Source organism: Pteropus medius, unplaced genomic scaffold (assembly GCF_902729225.1).
Source record: "Pteropus medius unplaced genomic scaffold, Ma_sr-lr_union100, whole genome shotgun sequence".
Taxonomy (NCBI): domain Eukaryota; kingdom Metazoa; phylum Chordata; class Mammalia; order Chiroptera; family Pteropodidae; genus Pteropus; species Pteropus medius.
In genome coordinates, this window is record NW_024350325.1 from 128,915 (window position 1) to 146,968 (window position 18,054).

The 18,054-nt window shown below is 35.9% G+C and overlaps 1 protein-coding gene across 6 annotated transcripts in view; it reads right to left on the bottom strand.

The window, feature by feature from the left end:
* Window positions 1–18,054, bottom strand: part of FAT1 (FAT atypical cadherin 1) — a 126,188-nt gene that overhangs the window by 55,547 nt on the left and 52,587 nt on the right. For all 6 annotated transcript variants that reach the window (XM_039839243.1, XM_039839241.1, XM_039839242.1 and 3 more), the window contains exon 3: window positions 12,873–13,187. In XM_039839243.1, coding sequence (XP_039695177.1) covers window positions 12,873–13,187 — 315 coding nt within the window. The remainder of the gene's footprint in view (window positions 1–12,872; window positions 13,188–18,054) is intronic.

Below are 18,054 nucleotides of genomic sequence, written 5' to 3' on the forward strand. Positions count from 1 at the left end.
TTGGGAAATGTGCCAAAGGATGAAGGGAAAAGAGAAGAGGGCACTATTACATTTTACTTTATACATACCTTTATTGTAGTAATGTTTTACTTTTGACAAGTATATTATTTAAAGGAATTTCAACATTAAAATATTTTAAAGGTCAGAGTGAAAGGATATAGAAATGTTTATTGGTTGGAAACTAATCTTAGGTTGGAAAGTCTAAAATGAATGATTTTTTTAAACCCTCAAATATTTGGCCATGTATATGAATACTTAAAATTTCTTAGAAATATTACAGTGGCATATCTTTTACATTTTTTTCTGTTTCTGAAGCAAAATTTTAATGAATGTATCATACATTGTAATATGTCCTCTTACTATAAAAACTAAGTTTGCTAGAGCCAGAGAGTCTTTTAAAATCTTACCTAAATCCTGCACTTTGAAAACAAGGAAATGAGATTCAGGAATATTAAATTAATTCCTGAATGTCAGAGTTAGCAGTAGAGTTAAAATCATAGTTGCATTCTTCCCAAAGAAAATGTTTTTAAGTCTCGTTTTTGCTCTAGCCCATTGCAACCAGAGGTATGCATAGAAGCATAAGAAATGATGGGTTGAACTCACTTCCTTCCCTCCCCCAAATCAGGATTTCCATTCGTGAAGTCTCACCTTATACAGTCTCATAGATTTGGTGATCCACCCCATGCTAATCGCCTTGAACCAACAAAGTTGGAAGAAAAAAAAAAAATCCATGCCCTCTTATTCAAATAGTTTCCTAAACACAGAATTCTTTTTAGTCACTGTAATTATCACTACTGGTCATATTTAGGAACAAAGTATCTCCAAACACCATTTGAGATATAGAGAAATATATAGGACTATGGACTTAAGAGATAAACAGTGTTTAAGGATCATAACTAACTCTGCAGGCCAGATAGCCTACGTCAAGATTCCAACTGTTCTTATGTTACTTATTAAAGCCTAAAACGGCTTCTAGAATCTTCCTGACAAATCTGCAACTACTGACCCAAATGATTAAATCCTGCTAAAACTAAGTTAAATGAAACATAGTCTTTCCAACATAAAAAGAAATAACAATCTAAATGGTCGTATTGATTATAATTTAACAGCATATTTTCTTTTTGTACTATGTTGAATGTGGTCTCACCCCCCAAAACTAGTCCAATCTAAAACCTGTGACTATGATATTATTTAGAAAAAACAGTCTTGAAAGATGTAATTAACTACTGCAGTTTGAATTTACAGTGGGTCCTAAATTCAGTAAGTGTCCTCTTAGGAGAACAGCAGGAAAAGATTTGAAATACACAGATACAGGAACGAGGGCCAAGTGAAGATGGGGAAAGAGACTGGAGTGATGCTGCCACAGCCAGAAAATGCCACGAGCGACCAGAAGCTGGAAGAGGCTAGGGAGGATCTTCCCCTGGAGACTTCAGAGGGAACGTGGCCCTGCCAACACCTTGATTTCAGACTTCTGGACTCTAGAAGTATGAGAGAATAAATTTCTGTTGTTTTAAGCCACCTGGTTTATGGCAATTTGTTACTGTAGCCTTAGAAATTTAGTATCTTTTTTATTTGAATATCAAACGAAAGTAAAGAATTAGGTAAGAATGGCAAACAATTCTATAATCTAAAGATAATCACTTATATTGTTTTCTATATTTTATTATTGTCTTCATTTGAAATGTGTTATGACTTTATAGGGTATCATTCTATACAGAACAGAAGGCAGAAGATTAAAAAAAAAGTCTCAGGCACAAAGATAATTTCAGGTAGGAAAGTACCAAATGTTCCAAATAATTCAAATTAATTGTATACTTTCCCTCAAAAGGAAGGTGAAGCAGGCTGCCTCAGTTCTGGGGGGACTTCCTGAACACCCCTGGCTGAGAACCATAAATGAGCTGTCTTATTCTTTTTTAAAATTAATATATAAATTATGTCACAAATTGTACATCAATTATATCACTGAATATATTATTATGTCATACGTAGTCTTTCATTCTCCATAATAATGAAACAAGAATTGCCTAAATATTTTTCAGTAACCTCATTAACAATAATTATAAATACTAGCTTAACACTTATAAAATACAAAGCCTCCATTACAAAGTTGTTTAATTGAGGACCAAGATAGAAAAGGCCCTTTTATTCTGAATAAACCGAAACCATTTGTTTTTTAGAGTTCATTTAACAAGCAACACAAGCCTCAGGGTACAGTGAGATTAAAAAAAAAAAGTTTAAAAAATACTTTACCCAATAAAATATTTTCTTTAGTCAGAAAAAATTCACCTGTGCTCGCCCTACCTACATTTGCCAAACTATCCTTTCTATTTGGTCATAATGCCCTCTCATTCCTCTTATAGACAGGCTAAGAAAGAAAAGTAAAATATGCCTACTATCAGAAAGAATTAACATAAACTCTACAAAATAAGTGTAAAAGATATGAGGGGTTAAAAGTTAAGTGTTTTAGAATTTTATGAGATATGTATTTTAAACTTTTAGTGCCTGATTTTTTTTTCATTTCCATGGTACACAACTGAAATATAACACGCTTTTAGTTAAGCTAACAAAAACTACAGAGACTAATCAAATCTGTGGAAAATAAAGGACACAATACAATTGGTAATCATTCTACGTTTTAAAATAAAATATTAAAGCAAGCAAAGTACAGCGAGATGGGGAAGCAGGAGACAGTACCTGTAGAATTCCATGCAGCACATGATTGTCACTCTGTCACACGTTTCCACGGGACATTCTAGTCTACAAGATCTGTACACAACCAGCTTTAATAATAAGTGAAAATGTTCTCAGAACAAGGCTGTTTACTGCAATTTACAAAGATCACAGATGAAGTCTTGAGGACTATACAGTGGGTGGATAGAGGACATGGCAGGAAGGAGGAGGGACAGAAACTAAGCCAGGGATGCCTTTTTCCTGTTCAAACTTTTTAAATCTTCTGTTCCAAACAGGTGAAATGGAAATTGTATCAATTTCACTTATTTTTAAAATGTGTATTAGTTAACCAAAAAGTGAATACTGAGCAGCAACCGCATACTCAGGATGGTGCTTGGTTGTATGGTGGCTACAATAAATGAACGTGGGGTGGTCCCGGCCCTCAAGAACCTGAGCCAGGGCTGGATCCCCACCTCAGCATAGGTAAGACCAGCACCCACACCGAAACAGCAAAGCAGACATGCAAAGATGGGCAGGGAGGCTGGGCACTGCTACCTCCAGAGCCTCATTCTAAAAACACAGGCTGCTTTATAAGCCAAGTGAAACGTTCAATTTTTCCTACAGTTATCACTCGACATCCACCCCCTTGGAGCTTTAGGCCATGAGCTCAGAGATACTCGGCAATATTGCGCTGCCTTTATTTAGGTGCAGTTCTAAGACTGCATTTAACTACAGCCTGTCTAGAGCTCTTCTGGCAGCTGGGGCCATCTGAGCAGCTATTGTTTGTCACTGAAATGCTGGTGCCGGCAGGATTAGGCTTGGAGCCAAAAATGGAATTCTATTCATAGAGTGTCTAGGCTGGAAAAGAGCTCAGAGCTCATTTAGTTCATACTTTCAGAGTCCCACAGAAAACCCTAATAAAATGAATCAAATGATGAGTCTAAAGTCACACAAGTAGTGGCTGAGCAGGGACCTGCACCCTGAAATCTCTAGACTTCTCTTTTGGTTTTAATTCTATCTTATGGTTTCTTGTTGAAAACTGATGGTATTAAAACCGAAGATAAACACAAGATCAAAAGCCAAATGCAATCTATTGGGAATTGCCTTCATCATTCCTATAAATGTCAGATACAGCAGAGATAGAAATGGGAAGAGACTCAACCCGTTTTGTAAGGTTAACATCATGTTGACAAAAAAAGGCTAATTGCACTTAGACACTTAGATGCAAAATCTTAAAATACTGGCCCTTAGAATAACTTTAGCAAATTATATTCAACAACATGCTAATAAAATAGAATACCTCTTAAAAAAATTATCAAAAGGATTCAAGGCTAACAGATTTTAGGAAGAAAGCATATCATCATTTTGACATGTGTAGAAAAGGCACTGAACAAAATTTGACTTCTTTCAGACTTTTAGGATAACAGACTTCACTATAAAGTAAAAAATAAGTAGGAGAAACAGGTAAGAAAAATATGTAGATTCTTATTAATAATGGATTTGCATATCTTTGGGAAAAAAAGACTACAAATAGGTAAACTTATTTTTTTTAAATGAATTCCTGCCATTGTAAAGTGACTGGCCCTTCATTTCCTTCCTTTGCAGCTATCAAATGTTACCGGAAACCCTTGGAAGTTGTTTGCAGCTGTAGCTATTTCCTATTGCACTTTGTTCAGCCTCCGTTCCAGCCACAATAAAATGTCATTTACTTTGATTGAGAAAGAAATAATTGTAATGTGATACTGGACAAGAACATGGGTGAGTATCCAGTATACTTACTAGCTACTATAGCATTTTATGGCTTTACTATGGCTTTTATGCTTTAGGAATTACTACATATAAACTATATAGATATAGACGTCATCAAATCTATCTGTAATCAAATAACATTTCCTACACTGAACATAAAATAATTCTATATTAAATATTCTGCCCTACATATAAACAAATGAAAAACAGGGCACTGTATAAAGTTGTCCTCTACAAAGCCTAGGAAGCTAAAACTTAGTAATTTCAGAATTACTATCTCAACTCAGAATAAGAGAATGAAAAAAAGGAGAAAATGGTAAAGATTTGATAAGTATACATAAAGCCAACTGTGAGAGATGGAATTTCAAGCTCTGAAATATTTTCAATCGTATACATCAGCACAAAGAAGTGTGAAAATCTCAAAACTTGGAAATATTTTAACTTCTTACAAGAAATAGTTATTTCTCAAAGTTGAAGAGATCTGACTAATAGTTTATCATCGACTTGTTAAATCTTCTGAGATTTTAACCTTGATAACTAATATTCTAACTACAATTTCTTAAAGGAATAATTTTAATAACCTGAAGAAGGCAAAACTCAGATTATTTTTTCTAAGTATTCACTACTAAGAACAATGAAAAAAATTTCGATGTTTGCTTCAGGAATATCAAATAGGCTACCCCCTCAGAAATAAATCAACAATTTAGTCCAACTAGTAACTATATCAACTTATCAGGGATCAGGAAACTACTCCCAACCTGTTTTGTATGGCTTGCAAGATAAGAATGGCTTTTACATTCTTAAATGGTTGGAAAAAATCAAAAGAAAAATAAAATATTGTGACACATGAAAAGGCTGTGAAATTTAAATTTAAATGTTCATCAATAAAGTTTTATTGGAACACAGCTATGCTCATTCATTTCCATATTGTCCATGGCTGCTATAGTAACAGAGCAGAGTGGCTGTGACAGAGGCTGTATGACCTGCGAAACCTAAAATATTTATTATTTAGCCTTTTACAGAAAGAATTCAATGATCCTTGTAGTACATGGTTAATAAAACTAAAACACCTAGTGTTATTTAGATGCTTTGTGCTTTTTGGTCTGAAAACATCATAAAAATAAGATTAGCTTAAAAAGCAACTATTATATAATTCAGGAATTCCTTAATACAAAGAACAGAAGAATGGCTCCCAAACCACATTTACATCCCAAACCCAGAGGCACAGAGAGTGAATGAGGGACAATGTCCCCAGAAGCAGCAGTTAGGAAATTCATGTCTTTCTGGCTCCCACCTCCAGGTGGCCTTGACCTCTCTGAAGTCATATTATTATTTGTAAAACGGAAAATACACAAATGGGAAGATAGCAGACTTTTGGTATTTGTAACCTCTACTCATCTCACAGTTTCTTGTAAAGATTAAGTATGTGAGGTTGCTTGTAACATAAAACACAATAGACATAAGCTATACTTGTTGTTGCCCTCTGACTCCTAATGAAAGTTTTGCTCAACCTGATCTAAAAGTGAGGTCAAGAGATGGTAGAAGGGTGGTAGAGTGGTACAGGGAAGATCAGAAAATAAGACAGAAGGGTAGCAAAAGAAGGAAAGCCAAGGTCTGCTGGTTTCCCTTTGGCAGTCTCCTTCAAACTAACTCTGAAAGTAACTAGCATGAGACAGCCTGATGGAAATCAGCTCACAGAGAAAGCTGGGAGGACTTACAAGATGTGAACATGCCACGTGGTGCAGATCCAATAAAGATCTGTAGCACAGCATCTAATACTGTTAAGGAAAAAACCCAGGATGGGCATCATTGTTTATATTATGCTACCACCTATGTAAAAATGGCTTTACTATGGCTTTTATGCTTTAGGAATTACTACATATTTTTTTACTTGCTTACACATGAGTGGAAGGAACTGTAAACACTAGTTGCTTCAAGGTGTTTTAAAATGTAGGTTTTATTATTATTCAGCTATGGAGAGGCCATCCGATCAGGAGACAAGTATCACTGAAAAGACAGTTTGTTACCCACAGTTCCTGAGGAGAGGCATGCCATGCCACACCACACAGGGCCATGTGAGGCTGCACCAAGGTCAGTCAGGAAGCAGAGGGGGCAAAGAGAAAGTGTGGGCAAGAGCCGTTACTGTGGTGTCTACAGAGGCCAAGGCGAAGCAGCATAGCAGGCTTAGCAATGGCCAGAAATATTTCCATGGGCTCTGGTGCACAGGGGCTGGACTGTCTCTAGTTGTCCTATACCTGGCCCTGAGATGGTTAGGGCAGGGAGCAGTGGCCTAATTAAAGGCATGGTTCCAAGTATGAGGTCTAGACTGGCCCAGTGTTCATACAAAAGGTGAGTCGTTTGCTATCTCTAAGAAACACCTAGCTCTGAGAGGGGTAATCTCTGCTCAGTCAGGGAGGCCCCAGACCCAGAGCAGCAAGAAAACAGAAAATAAAATATAGCTAATACATTAAGGAAGAAAGCTGAATGTCTAGGGAACTGAACAGGACCTGAATTGTGTACTGTTAATGCATTACCATATATGTGCACGTCCATGCACACATGCTGACGCACACACACAGGCTCACACGCACACATCTACTATCCAGTATTGATGGACAGAACATACTGATAATGGTGTTCTGAGGAAGGAGTACCAGCCAGAACTTGATCATCATTCTGGGCTTTATGTACAATACAGTGACACAATTTTGCAGATAAAAGTATATGGTGATCTACATGTCTACAAACTCTATAAACATACCCAGGTGGTTGCTAAGCTTCTGTTTAAAATATCTAGAAATTAATTTTTACTCCTTAAAAACACAAAAAAGAAGATTCATGCTATATATTAAATGAGGTCTTAATAGTATATATATATTTATATTTATATAGTTACATAAAGTTACATAAGCATTTTTTTTTTTCAGTTTAAAAAGCAATAATTTAACTTCTACTTCTACGTAGGGGGTTAGATTAACCCTCCAACGCGAAACAAACAAAAACCCCAGACGAAATAAATAATAAATAAAATAATGGTTTATGGGACACTAGACACCAAGCAAGGGAAGATGGTGATCGCTGAGAGGAGAGAAACAAAGGAGGTAAGACCTACTGCCTTGAGATAGTTTCCAGTTACTCATTTCTAGGTAAAATCCAAGAGAAATGGAAGTTTATGTCTACAGAGACTTATTCTCAAATGTTCATAGAAGCTTTTTTGTAACAGCCAAAAAGCGGCCAGAACACAAATGTCCATCAACAGGTAACTAGATAAACTCATTGTAATGTATCTGTACTAGAGATATACAGCAAGAAAAAGGAATGTACTAGTATTAGTACTACAACATGCACGAATCTCAGAAGTAAATAAGATAAGTGCAAGGAGCTTTACCAAAAAGAAGAGTACAGACCCTGTGTGTCCATTTATCTAAGATTTTAGAAAATGTAAACTAACGTATGCGGACTGAAAGCAGATGAATGGCTCCCTGGGGATGGGGGCAGAGAGGAATGCGGGGGATGGCATACAAAGAAGGAAGGGGAAATCTTTGAGAGTATTGGGTAAGTTCACTGCTTCCTTGTGGTGATGGTTTCACAGTTGTATAGCTACGTTGTATAGCTAAATGTGCAATTTACTGTATGCAATTAAATTTCAATAATAATAATAAAAATAAGCAATACTTGCTTTGTGTCCAAAACATGGAAAGTACCAAGCATACAGATAAGGGAATAAAACTATGGTCTTTTCTAAAGCATGCACATACCTAAAAAGTAACAATTCAAAATTATTTGCCAGTTATAAGTTGCATATCACTCCTCAAAAGCTCAAATTGATAACCTTAACTAAAAAAAAAAAAAACAACAACAAAAAAACACTTTGCTAAGGTTTCAGTTTCCTGAGGCTACTGGTGGATAATGCAATCTGTGAAGCACACACTGGTCCCCATTGTTTGTGACTCCTCTTCTTCTCTGTCCTTGACATACCGCAAACCAAGTTGTGACGCATTTGTCTGCAGGGGCTGGAGCTGTCAAGGCTCAGACAATCTAACATTCTATACTCTTATCTGTCTCCCACCTTGAACAACTGCATCATTTATGTTAAAAGAAGCAAATTTACCCTAACTGATATCGGACATAAATGAAAAAAATGTTATAAAAAATTCTGGTGTCAACAAAAGTGTACCAGAAAAGAGAAAGAGATCAAATCTCTTTTTGCCCATATACTCTGAAAAAGAAAAACGCCCCATCACTCCACTTATAAACTTAAGAACCATTTGAGATGCAAAAGACAGTTCCTGGCACCTTAATCAAGCACAAAAACTTTGACAAGAAGATAAAAACCATTCAAAAAATATTCATTTAAACTTGTCATTTGATACCCAAAATTCAGATCATCAAACCCAGTCCTAGGAAGGTTTTGTTTTGTTTTTTAAATATTTTGGCATACTATGACAAAAGAAGAAAAAAAGTACTGTGAAGATGTTTTCCTCCTCTCCAAAATGGCTTAGTGAGGTCATCTGATTTATGTGTATACAAAATGGTCCAAGGGATTGCATGGAGACTTGAAAATAGGTCATTATTTATAAAAATAGCATAAATATTATCCTTTAACCCTTGTTCTGGTATTTAAGGTTTTCCATCAAGTGTGGCCATTCTCTCATACACTCATCTAACTTTATCTCTCAGCCACTAACTCACCACTCCTTCAAAATGTCCCCCAACATCTCTGACCTCTTCTCCATCCATTCACTTTTACTACCTTCAAAATCAGCCCAGTCACTTTTCCAAGACCTCATCCTCCTCATTACACTCATCACACATCAGTCTGTTGCTCACTTCCTCCGGGGTTGTGTATTAGAGCCTGTCCCATACTATCTTGTACCCATCCATTTCTCTTTCCTCTTTCACTCATGTAGACTACAAACTTCCGAAGCACCTCTTAACGTACTGTATACAGTACAGAAGCTCAGTAAATACTTGATGTATAAACAAATGATCTGAATAGCAATGAATTCGGGTTTTCTCCAGCCTGCTGGACATTTTGATAATCATCAGGGTCCTTAGTTTTTCTCCAAGTAAAGTTAAGTAAAGTTAGCCTCACTTTACTTCATCAAATTTGTTTATCCAAGAGAGACACACACATCAATTAATCTACTAAAACCCTGATTATCTTCTGTATAGTTTATAGAACAAATGTCACATATGCAATTGGAAGAGGCTGTGACATCTTTCCCATAAATGACTTTCTCTTAACAGGAGTGCAAAAACATCACTAGTCACAAAAATATAAGGACCTGGAAGTCAGTTTTCTCCAAGATTACAGAGATAAAACCTCAGTATTGCCCAGATATCTTCATTTCCAGCCCAGTGATTTTCTCACTCAGCCATTAATTACTAAGTAACATGATTTAGGGTCTCCAGGTAGTGTTATGGGTCAGCAAATCACGGAAACTTTCTTTTACCAGACTGCCTTTTATCAGCTTTCACAATCTGGCCTCCAATAATACTGACCTACCTATTAAAAATAAGTCTGCTTTAAAGGTTTTGAGGAAAATGTAAACTTTGAAGCATTATACTTGGGACACTGAGGATCATGCCCAAATTTTGAAATTTTTGTGCTGAGTTGGGGGAAGGTAATTGTCTAGAGACAGATCTTGTGAAGATGTATTTACTATACTCTTTAACACTGCCCATTCTAAAATATGGTTATTTCTTGATCTTGACCTAGAAAAACGGTTATTTCTTGACTCGTAGAGTGATTAGACTTCTTTACTAATCATAATCTATAATATACTTCACAACGCATATGCCTGTGTATTAATTGTAGTTATTCTCCACTGTTATCTGCCTTCTACTCATAAGAAAATAAAAATTCTTTATGCATCCTTATGAATTTTCTTCTGCTCTTCTGTCAGCAGGATGCATGTGCTTCCCACCCTGGGGTTTGGGAGCTGGCTGTGGACTACTAGGGGGAATTTATTCTCTCTGATGATAAGGAAGAAGTCTCTGCAGACATCGCTTCCTAAGAGTTGTCGGAACAGGGAGATGCAAAGGGGAGTGGCAATGCCACATTAATCATGTTTCCACAAGACATAACAACTCAGCAGGAATATCATGATTTCAGAGGCCCCAGAGATAGCGTAGGTTCCAAGGCTCCCCACAATAGCTCTAACATACATAATTTTCTAAGTCTCTTTCTCCTCCTCTTTGACTACACATTATGTCTAGTAGTATTTGTTCAGATATTCAAAAGACCATTTATTGCTTGCTTGCCTGTCTCTTTACAGAGGATTTAACATAATCTAAAAGAGAGTAGACATAAGAAAAATGAAAACATTTTAAAGTCTAGTTGATCAAACAATTTTTAAAAGGGGGGTTAGTTATGTTCTTGAATTACCACCTCAAAGGCTTTAATTTCTCGATTTGTTTCTCAAGGCCTGTGACACTGGCCCCCTGCCCCGCTGCCCCACTTTCATGCAAATAGTTACTTGACTCTGAAATCCTCCTTTGAAATTTTAATAAACTTCTAATCTTTCTTCTTTTATATTTGATAGTGTCTAACTTTTTAGCTCTTGCTTTTCTCTTCATTTTATTTCACAATAAAGAAGGCTGAACTTCGTTACTACTTGTGCAGTAAAGAGTATACGACTATACTGCTTAAACAAGCCTTTTCTTAATCATTTATAGATGCTGCTTCAAGTCTTCACGTTCTTGCATAATTTCTTAATTCCAGCCCTTTTTTGTAGGCCAGGGTCCTACATCCTGCCCCTAACACTTCCAAAAGAAAAAATGCTCAGATCCTATTTCTCTCTTATATAATTAAACTCATATGGCTCAAACATTCCTAATAATCAATTACTGGTTTTCTAAGACTTCAAAGGAGCAGCACATCAGTTTTGGCCAAAGAGCTAAAGCATAAGAAAATCCTAATACATTCAAAATCAATGAAGCAAAAGAAAATCCTAATACATTCAAAATCAATCTTGAACTTACGTTTACTTTTAAATATCAAGAAAGACAGACTCTCTGTGAATGTCAGGTTGAAACATACTGACAAGAAGTTTAAAACTAACATTTTAACATGCTTTCTAAGAGACAAAATATTACACTCACCCATGATCTCTATCAGGTATCTTTCTACAGGCATTATAGTCTACAAATACTGAACTCAAGCCTTTTTCCACCTTAAGAATTGCTGCATTTTAAGTTTAACAAAGGAAATTAGGAAATAAACATGGTATATAAAAGGGATAACAAAGAGTGATAGAGAAGTGGAGAATGCCTCCTTAATTTTGATTTTTGTATATTATTTCCTTGACATATATCAAATAGACAACCCAGTAACTAAAAAGGCAAGCTCCTCTAGAATAAGGAAAGACATAATAAGCAAAGACATGATAGAGGTATGTAAACGATAGTAAATCTCTCTCTTTAGAATTCATAATTAGATTCTACAGAAAAGTATTGAATCATGGAAATGCCTGGATTCAAAGGCCAGTGATCTATTTGATGAGAAGTTTTATCTTCCTACAAATAAACTGTCTTCTCAATGTCATAAGGTGATTCTTTGTTTTAACTCTATAATCAAGAAACCGAAGAGCAAAATATTTCACATAGGAAGTTTTCAGTGCATAAATGATAGCTAACTTTTCACTACACAAATGACAGCTAAATTGAACCTCTTTTTTTGTGAAATAATTAAAAAACAAACCAAGGATTAAGAAAAAGTAATAAAAAAAAATAAAAAAAACAAAAAAAGTAAAAATAAGGAAAGAAAGAAAAAAAAAAAAGGAAAATAAAAAAAAAGAAAAAAAAAAAAGTAGATGCATCATCCAATATAAACGAACAAAGATTAGGAGAAGTTTATATGGATTCTAGAAGAGGACTTTGGAGCCAAGATGCTATCTGCTTAGAAACAGGGGATCAGAGATGGAGAGGTGAAAACAATTAAAAGGAAAACTTGAATTATCAGTTCAAGAAAATAACTGCTCTGAATCTGAAAATTGTTTACTTCTGATCCCCTACTGCCTGCAGACACAGTGCTACTTTATGGAAAAATTCTAAACAACATTAAAAAAAAAAAAAAACTACTATGAATTGTAAAATAAACTCTTGATATTCTTCATAAAAATTGGAATACTTAGCAGCAGCAGAATTTGCAGTAAGCTTAAGATATATCACTAATTTAGGAGCTATTACTGAAACAATGATTTGCTTTTTAACCTGCAAGTGGAACTCTACTAATGAGCAAAATCATAAAATAGCTTTATAAAAGCAAATTCAAAGGGAAAAAAAAGTTTGGTTTAAATTTTCATCTGGCAATAAAGGCTTATTTTGAATAACTCAAAAGGAAACAATTTATTAAAAACTAAAGAAAAGCAGCAAATGATGAAAATTCTTAAATTTCCCTGTATCTGGAGAGTATAAACAACATTTCTTAGAGCAGTACGAATACGTACCAGTTTTAGGATGTATTGAAAAGAACCCTTGTGGATTTCCACTTGTGATTTTGTATGTAAGCTTGTCATTCGAGCTAGAGTCTGGGTCGAATGCCTCAATTTGGACCACAGATACATCCTTGGGAGAATTTTCCATTACTTCCGGATAATAAACAGGCTCTGATGTCTGCGGTGCATTGTCATTGACATCCTCGACCTCGATGTAGATCTCCGTAAATGAGGACAGAGGCACAACACCCTGGTCAGTGGCATAGACTGTTAGCCAATAATGGGAGGTTGACTCGCGGTCCAGTCGATCTGAAGTCTCTATAACACCTAGAGAGAAAGAAGAAAAACATGAAGTAGCATGTCGACAGCAACAACAACAACAAAATGCCACTTTGAGAAAGTGTCAACCTAAATAACTGATTGAGGTCTTATGTGTCACTTAGAGCTACATTATCTTGAGAAAGTTTACCTAATTTGTGTCTCAGTTTTCTTTCCTATAAAATGAAGAGAATGACAGTATGTTCTTCATAGGTTGATTAAATGAACTAATACACAATGATTAGAACAGGTCTAGGAACGGAATATTGGCTATTAAAGTATCTATTATTATTAGCGTTAGGTGCCAGGTACTATGTGAAGCACTTTACAAATATTATCTCATTTAAATCTCGAAATAACTCAATGAGATATATGGGAACTAAGAGATTATCTAATGGCCCCATACTGTGTTTTTCCAAGGATGAAATTTATGGTAGGTTGACATTTGTTGACTTCCCTAGATGTCAATCAGGGAGCCAGGAACAAACTGGAGCTATGGCCCAGCTCTGAGTCCAAACAGTCTAGCACCCCCTGCCTCCCACGATGCATTCATCTGATCCCTGCTACAGTTCAGACAAAGGGGTCTGGACGGCACTCCTCTGACATCTTAGTTTCGTATATACATCCTTTACAGTGGCTATGAAACAAAGAGTATAGCCTTTCCAAGTCCACAATAAAAGACTGTTCAGGTCTCTTGTGTACTGAACTTTCAGTTTCTTTTAACCACCTTAAGCAAAGAGCAACACAACCAGTGTGCTAAAAATATGAATTCTCTCACTTATACTACAAGCTCCATAAGGGCACATCTTTCTCGAATACCAATGTACTCAGCACCTTACCCAAAGCCTAATAATTATTAAATGAATAAACAAAAATGAATAGATATCTTAACTAGGGGTTGGTACAGAAGAGTCCTCAATTGGGACCCAAAGTAGGACACATTTCTTATGTCAACTAGTAAAAGATAGAGTTATATAATGACAAAAAAAGAGGGTTAGAGTGTAACGTTTTGACCCTACCACTGAAATCAGTCAAACTTTACTTACTCCCAGGATTAGCCTCTTCCCGGGATGATGAACAGTGGAAATGGCTGTTTCTCTTAGGCAAACCCCACCATTTTATTCAGAGGTTTAATCTTCTTCTTTGGCTTTCCCAAAATATATCACTGTATTTTTTTTCTTGTACATTAATCATTCCAAACGAGTGCTATTTTTAGGATTCAATGCCATGGTCCAGGTTGGAATCTGGAAATCCTACAACTCTTGAATCATTGAAGTTTCTCATTTAATACAATTCTATTTTGAAGGATTGCTAAGAATTAATGAAGCAACAGTAAATAATTATAATGCTTCTGAATAGCAACATTCATTTTATAATAATCTATTTTACATTTTAATATTTAGCTAAGTTTCCTGTTTATAAGTCATAAACCTTTTTGGGAGTCTTAGATACAATTATCTAACATTCAAAACAAATGAGATCTTCTCATATTAACTACCTTAAGTACGCAAAGATTTGAAATCATAAATGGGTTCATAACACTACTCATAGAAATACAGAATAAAGCCTTAGAACTCATAAAAAAAGAGCTGATCTTTCTATGCAGCAGAGACAACTCAGATAAACAAACATGTTTTCCCTTTTTTCCCCAGTCCAAACACAGGCTATGCCCTCAATCTATCCGCTAAATTAGTAAAATAATACATTTTTAACCTGAAAGAAGAGAGTCCTTAGTAACCAAGGGAAAATAACCTTTCCAGTTTCTCTTTTTCATCAGCCCCATTAACTAACAGATACAAAGGCTGCGAGGAAATACAGAACGTTCTCTCTCCTAGGATTACATATTAACAAATGAATATATATTCTCTTCTCGTGTTCTGCCGTTTCATTAAAATGTAACATAATTCAACTGACAGGTTTAGTATTATTAGAAAATGTCAAGAAGACAGGTACATGGTGCTTGTCTTCACCTCTTTTGAGTTCTAATCCTCAAACACTTCATGCTGCTATTCACTTTTTAAAATTATGTCCCCCTCACTGTGATTTGTAGGCATTTAATGACAACAGTAATTATGGAAACAAATTTGTTCAGTTTACTGCATGCCAGGCACTATAAGAACTGTCTTACGTTCATTACCTAATTTAATCTTTATATCCAACCTGTCTACATCTGTATTATTATACCTATATCACAGATACAACGCTCAGATTAAGAGACAAGAAACTTTCCCAGGTTCACAGTAAATGGCAGAGCTGGAGTTCAGACATCACGAATCCCGTGACTTCAGTGTCAGCAAAGTCCTGTCAGTCCTATTGTTAGTGTGACAAAAGTGAAGTATACAAAATTTAATGTGAAAACTGAAAAGCCAAGTCAAATCTCATATTTTGTCCATATTTTTACCTTAGTATTCGGGAGTGTATTAAATGTTCATTCATATATAATAGCTTTCTCTTGTGTCACGGTAGAAGGGAAAAATATAAAATACAAATATATTAGGAAGTTTTAGTCACAGACAAAACAGCTATTTATTTCCCATCGAATTCCACTTTGAATCTGGTCTGTAAGTGTCCAGAACGTAGTGTATGGGATGCTTTCTGTTGGAAACTGCCCCTTTCTCCCTGTCAACCTGGCAGCTGGGGAACAGCCACAGCCTTCATTGCATGAACCCCTAGGCACGTTGGGAGAGGAAGTTCCTGAATCTCAGGTAATCTCCGGATATTAATAAAGGTTAAAAGTGAAACAGCAAAATGGCTCTACTCAAATATGGAAGAAAATGAAGACTGTATTAATTAACAATTTAAATATTAAATATGCGTAAGTGAGATGCTCAGATGTTCATATTTCATTAACTCACGGACTATATATTTATATCACATAGTGACTGCTAAGATGTTTGTTTTGATGTATTTTAATTATTATACCCTTGTAAAAGAACAAACAAAATTATTTAATATAGCTTATATAAAATAAAGTGAATTTATAAGAAGGGCCAAAGGGGAAGGACGGCATACTGAATAATCTCTTCTAACCCAAATGCTCAAATTCATATTAATACAAGTAAATTTACTATATTTATATTTACTAATACAAGTATTTACTGTATGCCAAGGGCTTCACTAGGTGCTTTATATGCATTAAATCATTTAAAGAACACAGAACTGTTTGATTTTCATCCTAGCTTCACAAATGAGGAAGCAGAAGCTTAGAGAAAGTAATCAACTTGCCCAAGCTTTAGTGATTAAGAAACAAAGCCACACCGTCAACAGTAAGTTACTTGATGGAATTGGGATCTGGGTCAAACAGTCTGATTCCAGAACTCAGGTTCTTTGCCATCAGGCTAGACTGTCATCATTTGCCACAGCATCACTGTCACACCAAGGATTCTGGGGACATCAGGGCGGCGGCGGGGGGCAGGGGGTGGGCGGGGAGGGCAGAGGGCTTACTGCCATGATGAGAAGCTACAAGGAGTTTTCAACTGCTGAAATAGGGATCCTCCCCACACTTAAAGGACAATAAAAGAGAGAGGATCTAAGGCTTCTGCTTGGTCACAGAGGTTCAGGGGCTGGTGCCTGAGTATTATTCTGACTGCAGATTCTAATTCTAAGCACCATTCTAAAAGCATAAAGTAGGTAAGGAGAGAACATATATATGAAGGTTATTTTTTAATCTGTCTGCTTTATCACAGGATATATCCTCCCATGGTTCCCAGGCAGAGACTTCTGAAGCAGGCATAAAGCACTACACTGAGCTCCCATCTGGAATCTAGGAAGAGCAGAAAAGTCCAGGAAAGGATAGAAACCATCTAGATAATCTGTGAAGAAAGACCCGTAGACCTAGCCTTAGCATCTCATTGCAGACTGGCAATCCCTTAGACATCCTCAGTTGCAACTCTCTTTTTCTTAAAGTTGAAATAATTCACCTAACTCAGGAAGCGAAAGAGGCAGAGTTTAGACACCAGAGTGAGGCACCTCTTTAACCCAAACTTATCAGAATCCCAATCATGCTTTACAGGGGGTTCTGGTTTCTGAGACGACCAATATACCAACTATCTACACGTCTGACCAGAATCTATTTATTATTTTAGTCACTACAAGTCCTTATTCCTACACTTGATCGGCCTTCTATTCCCGATCCTTCATAAAGCCACAACTAGCGTTTACAGATAGATTTCTTCTGTAACTTCAGCAGTTACCTTAATTCATAAAAGAAAAATGTTCAAAATTTCATTATGAAGACTTCTAATCAGTATCTTTAAATACAGGAAAACAATAATTAGGCTCCAAGCCATCAGTGAAAGTAAATCAACCTACTGTGTTCATTCTCAAAACTCTACCTCATCCTATTTTCTCAATCCATGATCATCTACCAACCAACTTTCAGTAACTATTTTTTTGCACACTGGGTTATTAATTCACTTTTCCTAAAACAATTCTCAAAGAACTCAAACTATATATATTTAAGCTCTAGTTTTAAAGATATGTCTCTTTAACATACATCCACAACACCACATCTTTTTCAGCACACATATATGTGTATATATACACACACATACACATATACATACACACATACATAATACATATATATCCATACATAAACTCTCTGTGGTCTCCCCCGTCTTCAAATATCTTCCCTTCTCTCAGCTCCCTTCTTTCTCTGCCATCTAATTTTTTATTTCCACTTTCACTTTCTGAAACAATAGGATGCAATCAGACGGCATGTAAGCTCAGGCTGTGAAAGAAAGAGAAGTGGCAGCCCAGGCTGTCCAGAGAACTCTCTCCAGTCAAATAAGAAGATCACCAATGCTCTAAGAGGAAAAGCTGGTGAGAAGGAGAACGTGGACACGACACCTTTCTTATCACAAGGTTACTATGC